The sequence below is a fragment of the Ochotona curzoniae genome, unplaced genomic scaffold, assembly GCF_017591425.1.
Source record: "Ochotona curzoniae isolate NIBS_2020 unplaced genomic scaffold, NIBS_Ocur_1.0 scaffold_2587, whole genome shotgun sequence".
In the NCBI taxonomy this organism is placed as follows: Eukaryota; Metazoa; Chordata; class Mammalia; order Lagomorpha; family Ochotonidae; genus Ochotona; species Ochotona curzoniae.
In genome coordinates this window covers 15076393-15096685 of record NW_024467096.1, presented here as the reverse complement: position 1 = coordinate 15096685, position 20293 = coordinate 15076393, and the positions used below count along the sequence as shown (strand labels likewise).

At 51.5% G+C, this 20293-nt stretch overlaps 2 protein-coding genes across 4 annotated transcripts; one reads left to right on the top strand and one right to left on the bottom strand.

Moving 5' to 3' along the window:
- The first annotated feature begins 719 nt into the window (after nt 1–719).
- On the top strand, nt 720–11706 carry THPO (thrombopoietin). The gene is made up of 6 exons (XM_041002583.1): nt 720–883; nt 1140–1267; nt 1552–1638; nt 7792–7959; nt 8196–8264; nt 11650–11706. The coding sequence occupies exons 1-6, from the start codon at nt 871–873 to the stop codon at nt 11704–11706; spliced, it is 522 nt and encodes a 173-aa protein (XP_040858517.1). The 5' UTR covers nt 720–870.
- Nucleotides 11481–18735, bottom strand: POLR2H (RNA polymerase II, I and III subunit H). 3 transcript variants are annotated; one of them, XM_041002935.1, is made up of 5 exons: nt 18491–18735; nt 16250–16333; nt 16073–16166; nt 12727–12810; nt 11481–11933 (listed from the first exon to the last, which is right to left on the bottom strand). In XM_041002935.1, exons 1-5 carry the CDS (start codon nt 18561–18563, stop codon nt 11789–11791), a joined length of 480 nt encoding a protein of 159 aa, XP_040858869.1. In that variant the 5' UTR covers nt 18564–18735; the 3' UTR covers nt 11481–11788. The 3 variants fall into 3 exon arrangements, with proteins under 3 accessions (XP_040858869.1, XP_040858870.1, XP_040858871.1); XM_041002936.1 differs by having other exon boundaries at nt 11481–11860; nt 18491–18731; XM_041002937.1 differs by lacking the exon at nt 12727–12810 and having other exon boundaries at nt 11481–11860; nt 18491–18733.
- Between the last annotated feature and the right edge of the window lie 1558 nt (nt 18736–20293).

Sequence of the window (20293 nt, the reverse complement as noted above, 5' to 3'; positions counted from 1 at the left end):
GAGGCAGGTGCAGGCTATGAGACAGACATGTTGGCGAGTGTGTAAGGTGAGGCCAGCCGTGGAAGGTTGGCATCGCCTTGCTCAGCAGGTGTCCATTCCTGGGCTACTTGCCTCAGGAAGCCCCAGAACTACTGGCCCATCTTTTGGTCACAGAGAATGGAGTTGTTTTAGAGTTTGAGGTGCAAACGAGAAAATCCTTCAAGAGCTTTATATGTGGGGGATAAGTAGAAGAAAAGAACAGGAGATTAATTTTTCCCACATCACCTCCTAAGCCCTGACCCCTGGTAGTCTCAGTTTCCTTTTCACCTCCCCAGCTCCACTGCCCAGCACCAAAGCCGTGTTCAAAACTTGCCTAGGGTTACGAGCCCTCATCCCATCCCTGCAGCCCACTCCCACTCTTGGCTCAGGGTTGAAGCCATAGTACTTGCAGTCTCTTTCCCTGCCCCACATTTTCTCTCACCTGAGAACCAAAGTTGCTTAGAATTTGAGGTCCATTAAGGTGTGTGTGTGTGTGTGTGTGTGTGTGTACACCCCATCCTGCTGTGGTCAGCTTGGGAAGAGAGGTACAGATTCACTGGGGAATCTGACAAAGGGGAAACTGCAGCCATGATGGGAATGGTTGGAGCATCCACATTCCATGCTGAAATTCTGGGCTGTTCAGGGCTCACTCTGCCAGCACCTGTTCCCCTGCCTGACCAACTTTCCCCTGTCACTTTCAAGATAGAATCCAGACCCTCCTCACCGGCCTAGCTGTGCCCCACCCAACTCTGCCCATAAGTGCGAGAGCTCCAGCCGCCTCCATGGCCTCAGGAAGGAGTCAGGGGACTGGCCCCATTCAGGGAGCCACTCCAGCCAGACACGCTGGCCAGAATGGTGCTGACTGGTAAGAAGCCACAAAGCTAGGGTGGGAAGGGGGAGGGCTGGGACCAGATCAGATCCTGGCGGAGGAATAGGAAAGAAACTTGCTGCAGAGGAGGTAGGGGTGAGGGGCTGGGGTAACCCAGGATCCTGGGAATAAGTTGCCTATCTCTCCAAGTTTCTGGGTTCCTAAGAGGAATTCCTGGGCCACCACCCGACAATGATTTCTTCCTTATCCTTCCCCAACCCCCACCTTCCAACCTCACCTCTGGTCATCTAAGAGCTGCTCCTCATGGTCATGCTTCTCCTAACTGCGAGACTAACTCTGTCCAGCCCAGCTCCTCCCGCCTGTGACCCCCGACTCCTAAATAAACTGCTCCGTGATGCCCATGTCCTCCACGGCAGACTGGTGAGAATTCCCAAGCACTAGTCCCTCTATCTACTCAACTGGTAAGATGCCTCCCTCCCACTCTTTTACCTTATGACTGTGCCTCTGGTATTGTGTTGGTGAGACCACTGCCTACTGACAACCACCCCCTGATATGGACCATGATTTGCCATAGAGCCTTTTGAAAAAATTCTAGTCTGGACATAATTGGGACTGTTTGAAGACTATCTAGGCACTTGTTCATTGGGCCATTGTACCGCCCCCCAATATCAGCTTCCTTCTATCCCACCAATCTTTCTCAACAGAGCCAGTGCCCAGACGTTAACCCTTTGTCCACACCTGTCCTGCTGCCTGCTGTAGACTTCAGCTTGGGAGAATGGAAGACTCAGACGGTAAGAATTAAGGCATCCCTTACTTTGGTACCCGCTCCCCCCCCCCACCCCGTCCTATCTACTTCTGCTCCTTCCCAAAGGGGTATTCAAAATTCTTTCTTGTTTAAGATTGATTGGTTTATTTAAAAGGCAGTTAGAAAGAGAGACAGAAATCTTCCATCCATAAATTCACTCCTCAAAATAGCTGTATCATCCAGGGCTGGTCCAGGTTGAAGCCAGGAGCCAGGAGCTTTCCATCTGCATCTCTACTTGGGTCATCTTCTGATGCTATCCCAGGCACATTAGCAGGGAATTGGATTGGAAGTGGAGCAGCTGGGACTCAAATGGGCACACATGTGGGATGTTGATGCTACAGGCAGCAGTTTAACCAGCTATACCATAGTACCACATCCCAAATCTTCAAAATTCTTGAACTCCCTAAAAATATCTCACCTTCAGCTTAGCCACCCTAATCCCATCTACATGGATTCAGCCATGATGATATTCCATGGACAGATAGCTATAAATTCAGTATGTTAAAGAGATTCAACGCTGAACACCATTTAAAGCCAATAGAGGTCTGTCGTGGCCACACTTTTGATCTATTCCCACTTAACCTTCATAAGTTTGCATTAATAAGAACGATGAGCTGTTGTATAGCATAGCAGGTAAGCCTCTGCTTGTGATACCAGCATCCCATATGGGCATCAGCTCAAGTCCCAGGCGCTCTACTTTTGATCCAGCCTTGTCCTGTGCCTGGGAAAGCAAAAGAGGGTGGCCCAAGCATTTGGGACCCTCTACTCCTGTAGGAGACCCAGAAGAAACTTGTGGCTCCTGGCTTCAGATCTGGCCCAGACCTCTATCTGTTGTGGCCATTTGGGGAGTGAGCCAGCAGATAGAAGATCTCTCCCTCAGAAGAGTGATCTGTCATCCACAGATGACAAAAGGCTAAAAAGCACCACTAAAATAAAACAAAAAAATGGAATAAAAATTAAAATGGCTGGAAGGAAAACCAAGCTGAAGGGACTGGCATTTTGCCTAGCCTGTGAGACTCATGTTCCTGTCTGGTTTCAGTTCACTCCTCCAGCTCCTGAATGCAGCTTCCTACTAGTGATTGCCCCAGTGGTTGGGACTGAGTTTGCAGTTCCCAGCTTCTGTCCTTACCTACCTCCTTTTGGCTATTGTAGTTGAAGAGCAAACCAGATAATGGGCATTATCTCCATGTATTTGACTGTCTCTCTCTCAAATAAGTTTCTATAAATATAAAAGAGACTAAGCATATCAATTTTTAAAAGGTAACGATTTTTTTACAAAATCAAAGTGAAATTAAAACGTAACCCCCTCCCCCCCAAAAAAGTAAACCCCATTCAGCTTTCAGGTCAGGATTTCCTGCTTCCTTCATTTAATATTCTAGCCCTAAGCACTTCCTTTGAAAAAGATTTAGGAGTGTTAAATTGGTCCAGAACTTACAATGTCACATTATCATTTTTTTCTTTTTCCTTTTATTTTAAAGATTGTTTACATAGTTGAGAGGGATTCATGCTCATGTGAGTGGAGAGGGTTGAGGTATGGAGAAGATGCGTGAGACAAAAGTTTCAACTTTTTTTTCTCCTGTGTTCCACAATGGGTGTAAGGGAAGGAGGCAACTCCTTGCTGTCAAACCAAATCAGTCATGATAAATCAGGATGAGGGACAGTTATTTGATGATGCCTTTAGAGACCCCAGAGTGTTCCAAGTGTGTTACTTGAATGGTTTTGAAAGTTCTTAGACATTGTTGGGTTTATTGCACCAGGGTTGAAAAAATTGTTCTAACATCTGTTGGCTGACCAAGTTTACCTTAGTGCATCCACAGGCCCAGGAACACGTTGCAAAGCTTGTTCAGGAAAGTTGTCCAACGTTCTACTTTCCATTCTCTGACGAAGCACTCTGCTAAGCTAGAAGAGCTGGCTGTCATGTCCCCCGTGTGCATCTAACCATGTTGGCCACTGCTCAGGCATCAGCAACTGAGGCCCAGTCCTAATACATGCACTTCAAGGTCAGACCACACACTTTGTGATTTTCCCTGTAGCTGGGGTTTGAGTCCAGCCATCTAGTTGGGTAATCTCCCCGAGAGTCTCACCTGAGGTGACCTCAGACTTGATTCTCATGTGTACCAGCTAGCACAGGTTCAGGTTCAGTCTGTCACCTGTACCATCAGTGCATACTGGTAGATACAGCTGCTTGATCAGTTCTGCCCCAACAGAAACTGATGGGGGCTGTGGCTCAGCCCAGCCCAGCACAGGCCCAGTCTTCACAAAAGCACAACAGCATTGAAGCAACCCCCAATAACCCTCACCAGGCCCACCCCTGGCCCTGGTTTTGCGTGTAGCAGAATGTGCTATGGCCTAGCCTAGTCCATCCTGCATCTCATCTATCTCTCATGCACACCCATGGGTGCTGCAATTTAATTCAGCCCAACCTGCCCCCAAACCCGGCCTACATATATGCTCATAAGTGCTGCTGCCTTGACCAGCCTGGCCCACTCCCCTAGCCCTGGCTGTCATGCTCACCAACAGAAGCTGCAGTCCAGGAGGGGAGTACTCATAATTCCCCTACCAGAGAGTACTTGCTGTCCAGCTTGACATGACTTACACCCAGTCTCAGCACTTGCTAATGGGTGTAAAAGCCCAGCTCAGCTCATACCCAGTCCCAGCTCTCACTCTCACCAGTGGAAACAGCAGCCTAGCAAAGGCATCCATGAAGTTCCCATACCAGCATATTCCCAGCCCCAGGTCTTGTGCATGCCAGTGAGTGCTATGGCCCAGTTTGAGATGGCCTATCCCAGTCTTAGCATTCACTGGCAGTTGCTTCAGCCTGGCCACCCCCAGTCCCAGCTCTCACTGGGTGGGTGCAGCAAGCCCAGCCTTGCCCATTCCCAGCCCTCGTGTGAACTGGGAGGTGTTGTGGTCCAACCTAGCCTGGGCTGCCCCCCAACCTAGCTCTGGCTTGTGCAGTGTGTGCTATGGACTGGTCCAGACCAGCCTACCCACAGACCTAGCTCATGCATATGCTGACAAGGGCTGCAACTCAGCCTGGCCTGCTCCCAGCCCCGGTTCTCATGCTCATCAGTGGGAGTTACAACCTAGCAGAAATTCTCCTAGAAGGCCTGCTCCCAGCCCCAGATCTTGCACATGCTGGCAGGAACTGCAGCCTAGCCTGAGTGCCCTGCACATATTCTGGCTCTTGCTGATGAGTGCCACAGCCTAGCCTACCCCCAGAATTGGCTCATATGTGAACCAGTGGGTATCATAGCCTAGCCTGGCTTATCTTACATCAAGTCTGGCTCTTGTGAGCACCAGTGGGTGCTGGAGTCTAGCCCAATATGTCCTGCCCCCAAGCCCAGGACACATGCATGCCTGTGGGTGCGGCAGCCTTGTCCAGCCTGATACACCCTCAACTCCACCCTCCCCCTGCCCCAAGTGTCAGGTGAGTTCTATGGTTCAGCCTGGCTCTGCTCATTACCATCCCACCTTCTCTATGCAAACCAGCAGGTGCTGTAGTCCTGCTGAAGTGAGCCCACAAGTCTCCTACAGAATCTGCCCCCATAATTGATTCTCTTGTGTTCTGGTATGTGCTGTGGCCCAGCCTGACATAGCTCACCCCCTGCTCTGACTCTTGTGGGCGGGTGCTGAGGCGTAGCTCAGCTAGGCACACCCCTAGCCCTAGCTTTTGCATGATAGACAGACGCAAGTGATGTTATTTAACCCAACACTGCCCAGCTCTCCCATGTGGGCTGGTGCCTTGGCCTGACACAGACATGCCCTCTGTTTTCTCCTCCTCTAAACCACCTGGTCTCAGCTCCTTCACCTACCTACAAGTGCAGTGGCCCAATCCATGGAAGCCACCTGAAGTCATTCCTGCCCTGTCAATGGCACCTTCAGTGGCACCCACTCCAATCCATCCCCAGACACCCCTCCCCAGGCAATCTGTACCCAACCCTCAACCCTGGCCTGGGAGCCAGAGTGGTGGCATGCCCTGGCCCTACATTCCCTGTCTTCTCCATATAACTTTGAAAACAAATAGGCAACAATACTGGTATAATGGTATAGTTAACACAGATTGAGTATTAACCAGGTCCAGAATGTTTGCCAGCTATTGGCTGCTTTTCTCCCAGCAGTGTTAACACTTGCCCAAGTACAAAGCAACCTAGGCAGTTGCCTACAGCTGGGGAGCATGTCACATTATTAAAGCAGCTGTTTTGAAAGCTAGCAATGATGAAGGCCCACACTTGTTGCAGGGGTTAAGCTGCTGTTTGAGGGACTGCATCTCCTATCAGGTATCTGGGTTCAAGTCCCATCTCTATTTGCAATTCTACCTTCCTCTGGATATACATCTTGGGAGGAAGCAAATAATGGTTCAAGTACTAGAGTACCTGTCATCCACAGGGTAGACCCAGATTGAGTTTAGGACTCCTGGAATGCCTGGCTATACCCTCACTATTATGGCCAGCTGAGAAGTAATCTAGTGGATGAAGAATTTCTCTGTCTCTGCCTTCTAAATAAACAAACTTCAAAAAAAAATTATTTTTATTGCTAAGTCAGATATAAAGAGAGGAGAAACAGAGAGGAAGATCTTTTGTCCAATGAATCACTCCCCAAGTGACTGCAACGGCCAGTACTATGTCAATCCAAAGCCAGGAGCCAGGGACTTCTCCAGATCTCCCACACGGGTGCAGGGTGCCAAGGCTTTGAGCCATCTTCAACTGCTTTCCCAGGCCAGAAGCAGGGAACTGGATGGGAAGCAGGGCTGCCAGGATTAGAATCGGCGCCCATATGGGATCCTGGCATGTTCAAGGAGAGGACTTTAGCTACTAGCCCACGGCGCCGAGCCCAAATAAACAAACTTTTAAAAAATGATTAAAAACAACAAGAAATCTTGATTGCTATTTTTTAATTAAGTATTTATTTATTTGAAAGGCAGAGTTACACAAAAAGACAGAGGAAGATCTTGTACCATATGGTTCACTTCCCAAAAGGTAAAATGGCTGGAACTGAGCTAGTCCAAAACCAGCAGCTTCATTCAGGTCTCCCATGTAGGTAGCGGGGGCCAAGCTCTTGGGCCATCTTCCATTGCTTTCCCAGCTGTGTTAGGAGGAAGATGGCTGGATCTGGATCAGAAAGTGAAGCAGCTAGGACTCAAACCAGAGTAGCTACACAGGTAGCGTCATTATCAGCTATGCCACAGCACCAGCCCTTACTTGTATTGTTTAAAATAACTATTAGTTATTTAAAAGGCAGAATTACCAAGGGAAAGGAACAAAGACAAATCTTCCATATGCTGGATTACTTCCCAAAAGCCTGCAGATACCAGAACTGGGCCAAGCCAAAGCCAGGAGCTTAATAGAGGTCTCCTCTGTGGATGCCAGGGGCCCAGGTACTTAGGCCACCCTCTGCTGCCTTCCCAGGGGCATTAGCAGGGAGCTGAATCAGATGCAAAGCAGCTGGGACACTCATATATGGGTGAGAGATTGGAGAAATGTTCTGAGGAATGGTTAAGAAAAAAAAAAAAAAAACCTGTCTGATTAGCTTGGGGAAAAGTGGCTGTCTCATGATTGAGCAGGCAACACTCCAGCCTGGAGCTCAGGACATCTCTGAGTAGGAGCCCTTGTTGGTAAGTCAACCCTCCCACCCGCCAGAGGCCCAGAAGCTGTTTCCTTAGCTATTCCAGGGCCCCTGGGCCAGAGAAAAGGGCAGATCCTATGGGCCTTTGTGGTTGCAGCTCTCCCATCCATTCCTAAGTCCCTTCTCTTTGACTTAATGGTCATTGTGAGGGGTCCCATCTCCACCTTTACGTTACAAATTTTATGAGCCTAAGATTTTGTAGCAAGTAGAATAGATTTGCAGCACTAGAACCCAAATGTGAAAGCCATCCTAGGGCAGACTTAAGTGAGAATGAGAGAACTTTTTTCCGTAGGTTGTAAGACAAGGCTGGGTTAGTGGACACTGGAGTTCCTGAAGCCAAGGCAGATGACCAATTGTCGGGAGACTGTGAGGCATTCCTGCACTGGGTGGGACCGTGGTCCTGTCCGGTTCTTGGCTCCTATGATTCATCCTGCTGGCTACTCCTACAGGCTCCCCACCCACTCTTAGAATGCCCTTTGAAGCAGTCCACACTTCTTTTCCATCACTTTCCCAGGAGCAGAGCAAAGCCCAGGACCTTCTGGGAGCAGTGACTCTTCTGTTGGAGGCAGTGATGACGGCAAGAGGACAGTTGGGACCCACCTGCCTCTCAGCCCTGCTGGGACAGCTTTCTGGACAGGTCCGCCTCCTCCTTGGTGCCTTGCAAGGCCTGCTGGGAACCCAGGTAAGCCTACAGTCAAACAATCGACAGAGCCTGTTCCTGTTTGACTCGGTCCGTATGGAGGATCTGAAGGAGCCCAGGGTGCTCCCAAGATCTCAAGGGCCCAAGAGTTGGTCCACTCGGGACTGTTCCTCCTAGAAAGAAGGCCAGGAGGTGCTGGCAGCCTCTTTCCCAGGTAGACGAGGGAGTACCTGGTCTCTAGCCTCAGGCCCACCCTCTGCCCTCAGCTTCCTCCACAGAGCAGGACCACCGCTCACAAGGATCCCAACGCCATCTTCCTGAACTTCCAACAACTGCTCCAAGGCAAGGTGCGTTTCCTGTTGCTTGTGGCGGGCCCCACCCTGTGCACCAGGCGGGTCCCGCCCACCTCCACTATGCCAGGCCACAGCAGCATCCCTTGGGTCCTCACCCCAAACAAGCTGCCAAACAGGACTTCTGGGCTGTCAGAGAGCACCTCCAGGGTCACAGCCAGAACTGCTGGCTCTGGACTTCTGGACAGGCTGCGGGCATTCGGGGCCCAGATACCTGGCCTGCTCAACCAAACCCTGGACCACGTGCCTGCACACTTGAACAGGACCCATGGACCCTGGAATGGAACTTGGGGACTCTTTCTTGGACTCTCTCCCAGGACTCTAGGATCCTCCATCAGCACTGTAGAGACTTGGGACACAGGTTCCCTGCCACCGGGCTTCCAGTCCAGATATTCTCCAACCCAGAATCCTCCTGGACAGTACCCACCCTCCCCACAATCCCTAACCTTGCCCAGCCCCACGGTCCAGCTGCACCAACAGTCAACTGTACCAACAGTCCTTCCTGCTCCAACAGCCAAGCCTACCAGTCCTCTTCCAGTTGCAATCCACCCTCACTCCCAGAATCTGTCTCAGGGAGGCTAAAGGACTTGGACACTGCCAACACGGGCTGTTGTCTCTTACCTGCCACTCCCTCCCAGGGAGAGACATCCTGGGCAATGGCCAACTGAGGTCAGACCACACGTCCTGCTCCCACCTAAAACCAAAAGCCAAACCCAAAGGGGACAGTTTTTTTCACTGTACATTATAAACCTAAAGAAGCTACTATTTTTTTTAAGCTATCAATGATGTTCATGAGAGCAGCTGGTCATCTCTTTTGGTCTGTTTTCTGCACACAACTTTCCATCTCATGAATGTACTATACACTTTTCCATACAATTCTGGAAAGGTCTGAACCGGTCCTGCCTTTGAACAGAGGCCAGGTTAATCTATCAGAAGATACAGAAAGACAGCCTCTTCTGCCTCCTAGGGAAGGCCCTCCAGTGGCCCAGCCTCTTTCATTGTGGTTCCCAGGGGTAGGAGCCTTTGTCCTTGAGTTCCTTACTCTTTAGTGATCTACTGGTTGTCTCAGAAAGACTCTGGAGGCTGTACGCAGCAGAGCTGAGCCTGTCGAAGGGGGCACCCAGCAGCCAACCCAAAGGCAAGGGAAAGGTGCTGCTCCAGAGAGCAGACACATACCAAGAAAACCAACAGGAACCCCCTAGAGCTTCACCCCCCCACTCTACCACCACCACCACCACCCAGCCCCCAAGGTAAGGCTGTGCCCAGGTTTCCTTACAGCATAGAACTGACTGGGGCAGCTGAGCAAACAGCTGCTGCTTCAGCAGCCTGGCAGGAGGCCCAGCCTGGCAAGTGGGCTCCTGCCTCCCTCCTGTGGAGGTCAGGGGGAATGCAGGAAGTGGCAGGAGGCTCCTGGTGCTCACACAGCAGGACAAGTGCAAGGACAAGTTTCCCAGTTCCCGCAAGTGCATCTCAAAGGCAACCCTGTGGGAGCACCATCCACTGGGCCTTGCGGATGGCTAGAAACTAAGAAGGCCAGGTGGCTTGCTGGGCCTATCATGAGGAAGTGGTGCCTTGGTGCTAGGCCTCCAGGATAGAAGTCCACATGCTGTCTTGCGTGGCAGCCCTTTCCTTTAGTCACCCCAAAGGAAAGGCTCCCCTGTAGAGGGCAGGAAGCCAGAGTTCCAAATAATCCCCCAGGATCACCAAAAGTAGTAAAACTGTGCACAGAAAACCAATGTGCCAGGAGCCTTAGGCCCTTTACCTCTTTCATGGCCCCACAACTCTGTGGTGGGTAGTATTGTCTCAGGAGGCCAGGTGAGTTCCCCCTAGCCACACAGCCTACAAGCAGCAGAAGAAACACCCTAGTCTCTGCAGAGTCCACTCTGCTCAGCGTGGTAGTGTCCAATATATCACACAGTACTTCCAAGTACTGGGACAGAGTTCCTGGCCCTTAGTGGGTCAGAACATCAGCAACTGAAAGCTTCTGAGTAGAGAACCTATCTCCACATGTCCTTCTCTCCCCTCATGGACAGAATGGGTTGCCATGGGGAAGGAATCAACACATGCACAAAGTTTCACTGGAGAAAAACCTGGCAGCTGTAGAAAGGTTCTAGAATTCCATCCAGACACATCCAACCCCCATACATCTCTGGCTCCAACTCCACTCCCACCTACCACCCCCAACCCACTGTGAAGTCAAACAAGCACACCTTGTCCCCTCCCTGCTGAGGCCAACCATTTTCAACCCATTTCGCTAAAGATCATTTCTAACACCTCACATAAAGACCTGAAAATGATGGCGAAAGGGACTGTCCCAGGTGTCCCAGCAGGAGGCAAGCTCAGGCGGCAAAACCAGCAGATTGACTGCTTAGAACACAGACAATCCTGGGATTGCTACCCTGAATCTCCAAGGGGGAAACCACAGTTGCATATAATGTGCTTTCTTGGGGAACCTCTAATACCAAAATGAAGAGCTGCCTCCTGTGCTGGAATCCTGTAATTACCACCACTTCCTTAACTCCTTCTTCCCCCACTTGTAAGGCAGTGACTGCCATCCAGCTATTGCACTGCTGCAGTGCAGGCCGGCCAACCTCATTGGTATGGCTGCTCTGCCATCTCGCTGGTATGTGGGCAGCAGGGACCACTAGTCAGAATCGTTACCATTTACCCTCCTCCCATGCTACCACCAGTGGAACAACGAGCAGGAAGCCAGCTCCTCCACCTGCTTCCACACCCATGTCCTCCCTGCTGTGTCACAGTCGCTGTGTTCATGCCCTGTGTCTAAAAGCCTCTGATAGGCACTCCCGGGCTATGCAAGCGATTCCTTCACATCAACATGAGCTGACTTCCTAAGAGACTACAAGTGCTGGAAGGCCGGGCACCTCGCCAATTCAAAACCTGTGTCAAATGGGCGGTGTCTTCTGGGTCTGGGGTGCTCCCCTCGGAGTCAAAGCACAACACTCTCCCCCTACTCCTCCCCAGACAGAAAACCACACTGGAAGATAGAAGCAGGAACAAGTCAGTCCAAAAACAGAAAACCCTGCACTCAGACACCAAAAACTACTTCGTTCAAAGTTCCACAAAGTTCTGGGATCCTTACATTGATAATACTTGATCACCTGGATGGGAGCCAGAAACAAGACAAACAGACAAACAGGACAAGATGATTGTAAAGTAAATGGAAGCTTAAAAAAAAGAAAAGGGAGGGGAGAGTCTGAAAAAATTTGTTTAATTAAAAAAAAGTCACACACACAAAACAATCTGTGATGCATTTCACACTTTCCCCCTGAGCGATTCACAGGCAAGTCCATGTCTCAGGGAGTGCAGACCGCTAGCTAAGGACGCAGCCACGGTAGACGGAGAGCCGGCCCCTCCTTTACAGGTGAACAGCAGCACCTGCCACGGGGGCTTGGACACGATCCACGACCTTGAGGAGTGAGCAGCAAACCTCCCGCAAGCAGGCCTCCTGCAAGCTTTAGAAGGCCAGCTTCTTCATCAGCAGATACACTCTGGAGTCCACTTCAAACCCGTGCAGGTTGTTGGCATCGCCCTGCAGTCTCATGAGCAGACCCCCATAGGACACGTAGGCAGAGCTGAAATGGAAGGTGCCAGTCCCATAAGTCTGTGGCCTGGAGCAGCCGCTGCTCAGCAGCTCTGCATCCCAGCCTGAGACAGGGAAGGGGCAGCTGTTTGCTGCTTTGTTGTTAGGAACCAGAGTGCAGATATGGGTGCACAGATGTATACAAGGCCATGTTCTTTACTTCAGTGAAGGTGGAAAGCACCTACATGCCTCAAACTAGAGGAACAGTCAAGTGAATTAAAATGGATTCGTTTCCCGGAATGTCATGCAGCTATCAACATGCTCAGGAAAAGCTTTAAACTGCCATGGGGAAACATATCTTACGCAACAGGAAGCAAAACGAGCAGAACATTGTAATAAACAAAGTGATCTTAAAAAAAAAAAAAAAAGTGAGCTAGACTATCCAGAAATGTTTACATGAAAAGCTTCTCTCTGGCTAGAGAATTATAGGTGACTTTTTCCTTCTTCATATTACATCTCCGCTTTTCAAATTTCTTAAAAGGAACACATATTGTTTTAATAAGATTTTAAAGAAGAGAGAAAATACTTGGGCAGGGAAGCCAAAGAATCAGAGATTGGGTTACAGAGCAGGGAAACACACACACACACAAAGCCCACAACAGGCTGCCTGTGTAGTCACCTACTGCTGCCTTCACTTCGGGAAAGCACCTCTTCTCCACGCGAGGACCCCTGAGTCTTGAGGTCCCAACAGAGGCCGAGCTCTGCCTCAGGTCTGAACTGCTTCGGAGCAGGGGAGAGGGGGGCAGGAGACGGGAGGGGGCGGGGGTAGGGGGCTGAAGCACAGAAAGCAGGAATGTGGCCCAAACTCTCAGAACAGCAGGGTGGAGAAAGGATCCACATACGTGACCGTGGACTTACAGGCGTGTTGCTGCTTCTGTAGATGTTTCGTCTCCCTCAATCCTGTACACTTTCCCATACATAACATACTCAAACTGGTCAGCCCTGTGGAACAGAAGTGGCAAAGTTATCTTTTTTTTTTTTTTGAAGATTTTTTTTTAATTGGAAAAATCACATATACAGAGAGGAGGAGAGACAAAGACCTTCTGTCCATTGATTTACTCCCTAAGTGACCACAATGGCCAGTGCTGAGCCGATCTGAAGCCAGGAGACAGAAGCTTCTTCCGGGTCCCCTACACAGGAGCAAGGTCCCAAGGCTTTGGGCCATCCTCTACTGCTTTCCCAGGACACAAGCAGGGAGCTAGATGGGAAGCAGGCCCATCAGGACATGAGCCGGCACTCATATAGAATTCTGAGGCATGCAAGGCAAGGACTTTAACCACTAGGCTACCACGCCAGGCCCAGCAGTTAAGAAAAACTCACAATACAATAGGGGCTGGTGCTGTGGTGCATCGGCTTAAACAACAGCCAGCAACACTGCCCATCCCATAAGAGTGCTGGTTCTAGTCCCAGGTGCTCTACTTCTTCTTCTTTTTTTTTTTTTTTTAAGTTTTATTTATTTTTATTAGAAAAGCAGATATACAGAGAGGAGAGACCGTGAGAAAGATCTTCCATCCAATGATTCACTTCCCATGTGAGCGCAACGGCCGATGCTATGCCAATCCAAAGCCAGGATCCAGGAACTTCTTTCAGGCCTCCCACATGGGTGCAGGGTCCCAAGGCTTTGGGCCATCTTGACTACTTTCCCAGGCCACAAGCAGGAAGCTGGATGGGAAGTGGAGCTGCTGGGATTAGAACCAGCACCCATATGGGATCCCGGCATGTTCAAAGTGAGGACTTTTGGCCACTAGGCCACGCCGCCGGGCCCCAGGTGCTCTACTTCTAATCTAGCTCCCTGCTAATGTGCCTGGCAACTTGGGTACATAAGAGATCTGACTGGAGTTCTAGGCTTCTGGCTTCAGCCTGACTCAACTCCAGCTGTTGTCAAGGAAAGTGTGAACCAGTAAATGGAACACCCCTTTTGTCCCTCTTTTTCTAATTCTGCCTTTCAAATAAATAGTAATAAATCTTGGGGAAGTGCTGTGGCATGCAAAATTAAGCCACCACCTGCCAATGTCAGCATCCCACATGAGCACTGGTTCAACTCTTCACTTGATCTTAGCCAAAAGGCCTAGAAGCAATTGGTTCAACTCTTGGCTGCTCCACTTTCAATCCAGCTCCCTATTAATGTGCCTGAAAACTAGAAAAGAATGTCCCAAGTACTTGGAGCTCTGCTACTCATGTGGCAAAGCCAGATGGAGCTCCAGGCCCCACACTGACCCAACCCTCGCTATTATGGTCATTCGGGCAGTGAACCAGTAGATGAAGATCTTTCTGTCTCTCCTTTTCTCTATAAATTTGCCTTTCAGTATACGTGCTGCTGAAGCGAGCACTGCTTTGCCTTTCAAATAAATACATATTAAAAAAAAATCTTAAACAAACAAATAGGAGCTAGTACTGTGGAATAGTAAGTAAAGCTGGCGCCTGTGATGCCAGCATCCCATGTGGGCACCATTCTTCCAGTTCTAATCCAGCTCTCTGCTACTGGCTTGGGAAAAAAAAAACAGCCCAAGTGTTTGGGCTCCTGTCACCCACATTAGAGACCAGCTGAGTTTCCTGCCACCTGACTTCAGCCTGAACCAGCACTGGTCATTGTGGCCATCTGGTGAGTGAATCAATGGATGGAAGATTGATCTTTCTCACTCTGTCTCCACTCTGAGTTTCAAAGTAAATAAAATGTGTGTGTATATATGTGTGTGTGTGCATGCATGTATAAAACAGACCCGTTGGAAATGGAACAGGTAGCAGCTGGTGTGGTGATGTAACAAGATAATCTCCGCCTGCAGCCTCAACATTCCATATGGGTGCCAGTTCGTGTCCTGGCTGCTCCACTTCTCATCCAGCTTCCTCCTAAAGGTCTGGGAAAGCAGCAGAGAATGATCCAAGTGCTTGAGCCTCTGCACTCTCATGAGAGAGCCAGAAGAATATCTTAGATTCCAGCTTCAGATCAGCTCAGCTCTAGCAGTTGCAGCCATTTGGGGAATGAACCAGCAAATGAACAACCTTTCTCTCTCTCTTTCTGTAAATCTGCCTTTCCAATAAAAAATTTAAAAAGACTGCTACTCTCAAGTCCGTAATCATTACATTATTGACAGTTTTTTATGTTTTGTTTTCATTTTAATTTATCTATTCATTTGAAAAACAGAGCAACAGAGATTGTCTATCCACTGCTCCACTTTTCTAACGGCCCAAATAGCCAGGTCTATGCCAGGCCAAAGTCAGGTTTCTGGAACTCCATTCAAGTATCCCACACAGGTGGCAGGAGACACAAGCACTTGGGTCATCCTCCACTGCCTTTCCAGTTACATTACTGGGAAGCTAGATGGCATACAGGGAACCAGGAATGAATCAACATTGACATAGGTAACTTAACCTGCTATATCACATACCAACTCCATCAGTTATTTAAACTTTTATTTTTTTTAAGATTCATTTCTTGGGCCCGACGGTGTGGCCTAGTGGCTAAAAGTCCTCACCTTGAACACACCGGGATCCCATAAGGGTGCCGGTTCTAATCCCAGCAGCTCCACTTCCCATCCAGCTCCCTGCTTGTGGCCTGGGAAAGTAGTCAAGATGGCCCAAAGCCTTGGGACCCTGCACCTGCGTGGGAGACCTGGAAGAAGTTCCTGGCTTTGGATCGGCACAGCACCGGCTGTTGCGGTCACCTGGGAAGTGAATCTTGGACGGAAGATCTTTTGTCTCTCCTCCTCTTTCTATATATCTGCCTTTCCAATAAAAATAAATAAATCTTAAAAAAAAAAATTATTCCTTTTTTATTGGAAAGGCTGATTTACAGAGAGAAGGAGAGACAGAAAGAAAGATCTTCCATGGTTGGTACACTCCCCAGATGGTCTCAACAGCTGGAGCTGAGCCGATCGGAAGCCAGGAGCGCCCTCTGGGTCTCCCACACAGGTGCAGTATTCTAAGGTCTTGGGCCATCCTCCACTGCTTTCCCAGGCCCTAACCAGGGAGCTAGGTGTTTAGTGGAACAGCTGTCACATGAACTGGCACCCACAGGGGATGCTGGTGCTGCAGGCTGAGGATTAGCCAACTGAGCCACTGCATAGGCCCCTGTTTGAACTCTTAAGTGCAGCTATTTCCTTAAGATTACTCAAATTCTGATGGTATTTAGTCCAAGATTTAAATAGTCCTTCTCTACCACTTATCCTGGGGGTGTAGTGCAGCTACTCCCGTCTCCACTCCTTACCTGGAAGGCCGGTCATCTGTAGGGTTGTATTCACCATCATCAAGGGTACCATCTTCATACAAGGTACTAGCTATGACCAACCGGAACTTGTCCCCTGAAAATAACAGCAATATCTGAAGGTAAAGAAGAGGAGAAATAGGAAAAAGCCTTTTCCAATTCTCTGTGTCCCACACTTACCCAAGTCTACGGGGTAAATCTGAATGTTTACATCGAGGATGAGGTCCATCTTGAAAGATTCACTCTCACAGTGCAGTCGAGATACTGGGGAAGAGGAGGAAGACTGACAGGTGATACCAAGTCCAGGCTAACTCTAACAGCCCCAACTGGGGATTCCAGGCAATACACTATTTCAGCTAATCTGCTCTGCTCATAGAACTGGGGACTGGTGCTATGGTGTGATGGGTAAAGGTTCTGCCTGTGGCACTCGCATCCCACATGACTGCTAGATTATGTCTCAACTGCTCCACTTTCATTTTTTAAGATTTATTTATTTTTACTGGAAAGTCAGATATACAGAGAGAAAGAGAGACAGAGTTAGATCTTCCGTCTGATGATTCACTCCCCATGTGAGCGCAACAATCAGAGCTGGGCTGATCCAAAGTCAGGAGCCAGGAACTTCTTCCAGGTCTCCCACACGAGTGCAGGGTCCCAAGGCTTTGGGCCATCCTCTACTGTTTTCCCAGGCCACAAGTAGGGAGCTAGATGGGAAGTAGAGCCGCCGGGATTAGAACCAATGCCCGTATTGGATGCCAGTGGCGTTTACAAGGCAAGGACTTTAGCTGCTAGGCTACTACACCAGGTCCAACTGCTCCACTTTCAATCCAACTCCCTCTTATGCTCCTGGTAAAGCAACAGAGGCTAGCCCAAGGACTTGGCCTTAATTGCACCCACATAGGAGATAAAGAAGCTCCTCGCTCCAGATCAGCTCAACTCTGACTGTTGTGGCCACCTAGGGAGAAAGCCAGCAGCAGGCAGAAGATCTGTGTCTCCTTCTCTCCGCAAATCTGCTTTTCCACTGAAAATAGACAAATTATGGCCCGGCGTAATGGCCTAACAGCCAAAAGTCCTCACCTTGAACATACCGGGATCCCATATGGGAGCCAGTTCTAATCCCAGCAGCTCCACTTCCCATCCAGCTCCCTACTTGTGACCTGGGAAAGCAGTCGAGGACAGACCAAGGCCTTGGGACCTTGCACCTGCGTGGGAGACCTGGAGGAGGTTCCTGGTTCCTGACTTCAGATTGGCGCAGCATCAGCCGTTGCGCTCACTTGGGGAGTGAATCATTGGACGGAGGATCTTCCTCTGTCTCTCCTCCTCTCTGTATATCTGCCTTTGTAATAAAATAAATAAATCTTAAAAAAAAAAAAGAAAAAACAGACAAATTAAAAAAAAAAAAAAAGAAGTAGGGCCCGGCGGTGTGGCCTAGTGGCTAAAGTCCGTGCCTTGAACACACCGGGATCCCATATGGGCACCAGTTCTAATCCCAGCAGCTCCACTTCCCATCCAGCTCCCTGCTTGTGGCCTAGGAAGGCAGTCGAGGATGGCCCAAAGCCTTGGGACCCTACACCCGCGTGGGAGACCTGGAGAAGTTCCTGGTTCCTGGCTTTGGATCGGCATAGCACCAGCCGTTACACTCACATGGGGAGTGAGTGAATCATCGGATGGAAGATCTTCCTCTCTGTTTATCTGACTTTCCAATAAAAATAAAATAAATCTTAAAAAAAAAAAAAAGTAGTAAAGCTGCTGTTTATAACAGGCATCCTGTATCAGGGTCGCAGCTGCAGCATGGCAGCTTGGCTTCAGACCTGGGTCCACTTGGGTTTTGCCTTTCAAATCATCAACAAAATGTAGGCTCAAGCAAAACTGGATATGCAAGAAGAACAAAAAACACGGCAAATGAATGGACGACCCCCACGCCCCAAGTGCAATTCCCTGGCAGTGCATAACAGAGCTCTAGGCACCGCCTGGGTGATGGAGAAGCTGGCTCTGGGCAAGTTGGCTTCACCCCTGTGCCAAGACGTACTGCCTGGCGTCCGTTTTGAAAAATACTAGGCACCAGGGAGGACCCAGACCTGATCAGCGCCCGCACAAGAAGCCTACACATCACTCAGCTGGAGGCCACACCGGAACACAGCCGCCCAAGCCAGCTCTGCGTGCAACACTGAGCCTCCCGGAGGCCCCTGTCTCCCTGGAGGACCAGACAAGGCACGGTGTGCATGTGAGGCGATTGCTGCCACGGCCCCGGGCGGCCACGGCCCGGACGGCCACGGAGGGCTCGGGCCCTCGGCCTAACCCACCCAGCAGAGGCGTCCGGGAGAGGCCCCCACTTCAGGGCAAGCCACGTGCGCTGGCGCCCAGGGGTGTGTCCCCGAGGAAGCCACTTCTTCCTCCAGAATCCCCTCCAGACACACAGCTTACCTCGGTCAAACTTCTTGCCTTCGGGGTCAATGTCTTTCACATCGAAAATATCCTCGAACAGGATGCCCGCCATCGTGAGCGGGTCACGAGAACCGTAGGAACGCGGAACGCGAGGCCACGACTAGGAATCAGCCCTCCTTCCTGCGCGGAAAAACGAGTCGCAGCGATTGAAGAAAAAAAAAAAAAAACAGCGACTAAGGAGCGCCGGCAAAGCAGCAGCTGGGCGCATGCGCACCAGCGCCCAGTACAACGACCACTTCCGCCGCCTGCTTTCTCGGGGCTTCTGAACTTCCGCCCCGACAGAGCGCAGGAGAGAGGTTGGGTCCCGAGGGCGTGTCTCAGGGCCCGGTGACTCCGCCCTGGGCGGGAAAGCACGCTGAGCTCCTCCTCCGTCGCAGGTGGCGCGGGTTATCGCGCTCCGCCCGGAGCAGCCGCTGGGGTTCCGTTACGCCCTCCCCAGAGTCCGGGTCCTGACTACTGGAATGCGAGGGGACCTACCCCAGGCCGAGACCTTGATCTTTGCCCCAGAGAAGCCCGGCCCTAGCCCTACCCTCGCGGTGCGCGTGTCCTCGGAGGGCACAGTCCGCGCCGGGGACGGGTGGAACGGGACTCCGCCCCCCTCCGGAGCGCTGGCCTCGGCAGGGCGTCGTGCCCAGTCCCTCAGCTGGCACCGAGGGCCCCCGACCGGCCCGGACCGGCTCGGCCCTGCTGGACGTCACCTGAGCCGGGGGCCGTCCAGTTTGGGCATGTGCCACGGACTCACGATAGGGGAAGAGGCCAGCCAGCTCCCACGGTCCGTCCAGTGGGGCTGCGCCCGCCCCACCTCTGCCTTGCGCCCTCCCCAACCCCAGCCCCGCACATCGATCCTTCGGCTTGGCATGAACTCCCTTCAGCCGCGCCCCTTCAGTTTATACTTCACGTCCCGTCCCCCACTGCCACCGCCACCACGGGGTACCCCCTCGTCTCTCTCCCGGGGCCCCGCCTCCCCGGTGCGCCTTCATCCTCCTACCGCCCCCCTCCTGCAGCCTGCGCCCAACGACACTATCTCTAAGCTGCCGGGGCACCCCGTGCTCACCCCACCCTCCGGTCTGTCCTTCCCCGGACCCTGATAGAGAAAGCCAAACCTCTGTAGGCCAAGGAGAAGAGACGTCAGCAGCTACTCGGGTTTCTCCTTGGGCCCTGGCAGGGAGAAGCGACCTCTGTTCTCACCCATGCCTTATTCCTAAGGAATAGCCTCCCCGGCACCTAGAACTCCCTATCCTCCACAAGCGGCACACGCCGGCAGGTCCGGTGGCTCCAGGTGCACCTCAGGAGCGGCAGGATGTGAGAATGAGAGAGACGGCTCCAACTCGCCCTCCGATTTCCCCCTTTGGCCCCGTTTGGCACCTCACCCAGACCCCCCGTAACGGGGCCTTCCCCAGCGCGCCTGAGCAGAGAACGGGGCTGTTGCTGACGGTTTAGGTAGCCCCCCGGCCGGTGCGCCCGGTGGCTCCCGTCCCCTCAGCCCCGCTTCGGCAGCAGCCGAGCCGTCCCTGCCGCTCCACGTGCCTGCGGTCCCGCCGGGCAGGGTTACGGCTCCGAGGCCCGGCCTGGGCGGGCAGGGGGCGCACACTCGGCGCGTCCCCAGCGCCCCCTGCTGCCTAGCTCCGGAGCCTGGAAGGCGGCCCCAACGCAGACCCTAGCGGGGCTAGGCCGACCCCTCCGGATGGGCCGGCGGGCGGAGCACAAGCAGAGGGCACCGCCCTCGGCCCGCCCGCCGAGGAGGGGACGACAGCGGGAGGCCGTGCCAGCGGCGCCCGCGCG